The 1,809-nt window shown below is 32.1% G+C and overlaps 1 protein-coding gene across 1 annotated transcript in view; it reads right to left on the bottom strand.

Moving 5' to 3' along the window:
• Nucleotides 1–851: 851 nt before the first annotated feature.
• OLA1 (Obg like ATPase 1) overlaps nucleotides 852–1,809 on the bottom strand; it is a 177,338-nt gene continuing 176,380 nt past the window's right edge. Inside the window, exon 11 of the mRNA XM_003791508.3 lies at nucleotides 852–1,360. Within this exon, the coding sequence (XP_003791556.1) occupies nucleotides 1,259–1,360 (102 nt within the window). The 3' untranslated portion in view covers nucleotides 852–1,258. The remainder of the gene's footprint in view (nucleotides 1,361–1,809) is intronic.

Raw genomic sequence — 1,809 nt, 5'->3', positions numbered from 1 at the left:
AAAAAAAAAAAGAAACTAATTGTTAACTATCATAGGAAAGCTATAATCCAAATGGAGTCCAAGAATATGGGGAAAGGGGTGAGGGAGGGGAAGGGAGAGGGGAGGATGGGTGAAGGGAGGATGATTACTGGGATCACACCTATGATTTTTCCTATAAGGGTACATGTGAATCTTTCTAAATGTCGAATATAAATGTCTTAACACAACAATTATGAGAATGACATGATGGCTATGTTGGCCAATCGGATGAAAGTATTTCAAATTGTATATGGAAACAACACACTGTATCCCATGATAGGATTAATGTGCACAAATATGATCTAATAAAAAAAAACAAAAATAAATACAGATTATAAAGTAAAAAAAAAAAACCAAAAAAAAGTGTATAAACTTTTACATGTACTACTGAATTGAAAGCAAAAACATAACCCATTAGATATCAATGGGTCAGTTTTCACATTTTAATAATTTCAAAGGAAAGGTTAAAAATGAACACTTTCAATATGGTCAGAATAACAACACCAAATAAAATTTCTTAATTTTTCAGACAGAATTTTTTTCTTTCTGGTCATGCTCATCTACGTTAAATCCTTGGTAATATCACTGCTATCATCTTTCCATAAATGTCTATCTACAAATTAATTATCTTCTTTGAGACAAATCCCTGGTATACTATTCTTCTGATTCCCATGGAAAGACTCACTTTTAAGATACAATTGCAGCTGCCCCACACTGCCAGTTACTGTGTCATACACACGCCTTAAAATTCTGTAATCAGCAACCACCAGGTGCCGTATCGCATTCAGCACACCACAGTCAGTCAATACAGACATCCCCAAACACACCAAGGCTGGTTTTGTCAAATGTTTTATTGAGTGTAGACATCTGGAGTACTGTAAAACATGCATTATCTGTAGATTCAAAAAGGAGCAAGCCACATTGTCCTCACTGTCAAATGTGTCAGGCTTGGCATACATGATGGAGATTAATGAAGTATCATGAGAGTAATATGGTTCCTGAAAAGCTTCTACAATTTGGAGTAGGGTCTTAATCACATGAAAAGCAAAGCTGTTCACATTTAGGGAACTTGCATTTCACTGGAGGTACATAGTATTTAAATTTTAAAACAAAAATAATTTGTTTGTAGAAGATTCCCATTTCCCTGACCTTATTTGTCCCTTCAGTTTTCAGAAATTTTAATTAAAAAAAATTATATGCCTTTTGGAAGTTGTACATTTTTATAAGTAATAACTAAAATCTATTTCTTCTTTGGTTGTTGAGGTGTATTAAATTTGAAGAAGATAATATCTCCATCTTCAACAATGTAATTTCTACCTTGTTGTCTGTACTTTCCAGCAGCCTGTGAATAGAAAATATAGAGGAAATGGGTTATTATTTTATAACTAAATACATAGGGTAAATGGCAGGAGCAGATGCAAAAAGTACTGTATTACTCAGGATATATGAAGAAAAAAGAAAAGAAAAAAAGAAATATAGGAAGGCACACAAGTTCAAAACTAGTCTTGGAGAAAAGCAAAGTATTCTTAATTTGGGCTGGACTAGATTTTTCACATATACATAATCATAATGTTTTCTCCACTAAATTGTTGGTATATAAATGTAATTATACCAATATCATTAAGTTTCATTACATGCTGTTTATGCTACATTTCTGATGTGTCTGCAAACATCTAGCAAGTCACTATAACAAAACAGATCAAACCAGGCAGAAAAAAAGAAAGAAAAGTCTATATAACTAGTAAAAATTGCTTTATTTGCTTAAAGAAATTCTTTTTTTTTTTTTTTTTT

Source organism: Otolemur garnettii, unplaced genomic scaffold (genome assembly GCF_000181295.1).
Source record: "Otolemur garnettii isolate 467f Iridium unplaced genomic scaffold, OtoGar3 scaffold00048, whole genome shotgun sequence".
Lineage (NCBI taxonomy): Eukaryota > Metazoa > Chordata > Mammalia > Primates > Galagidae > Otolemur > Otolemur garnettii.
Note: the sequence above shows the minus strand (reverse complement) of the source record. Positions and strands in the feature narration are given on the sequence as shown.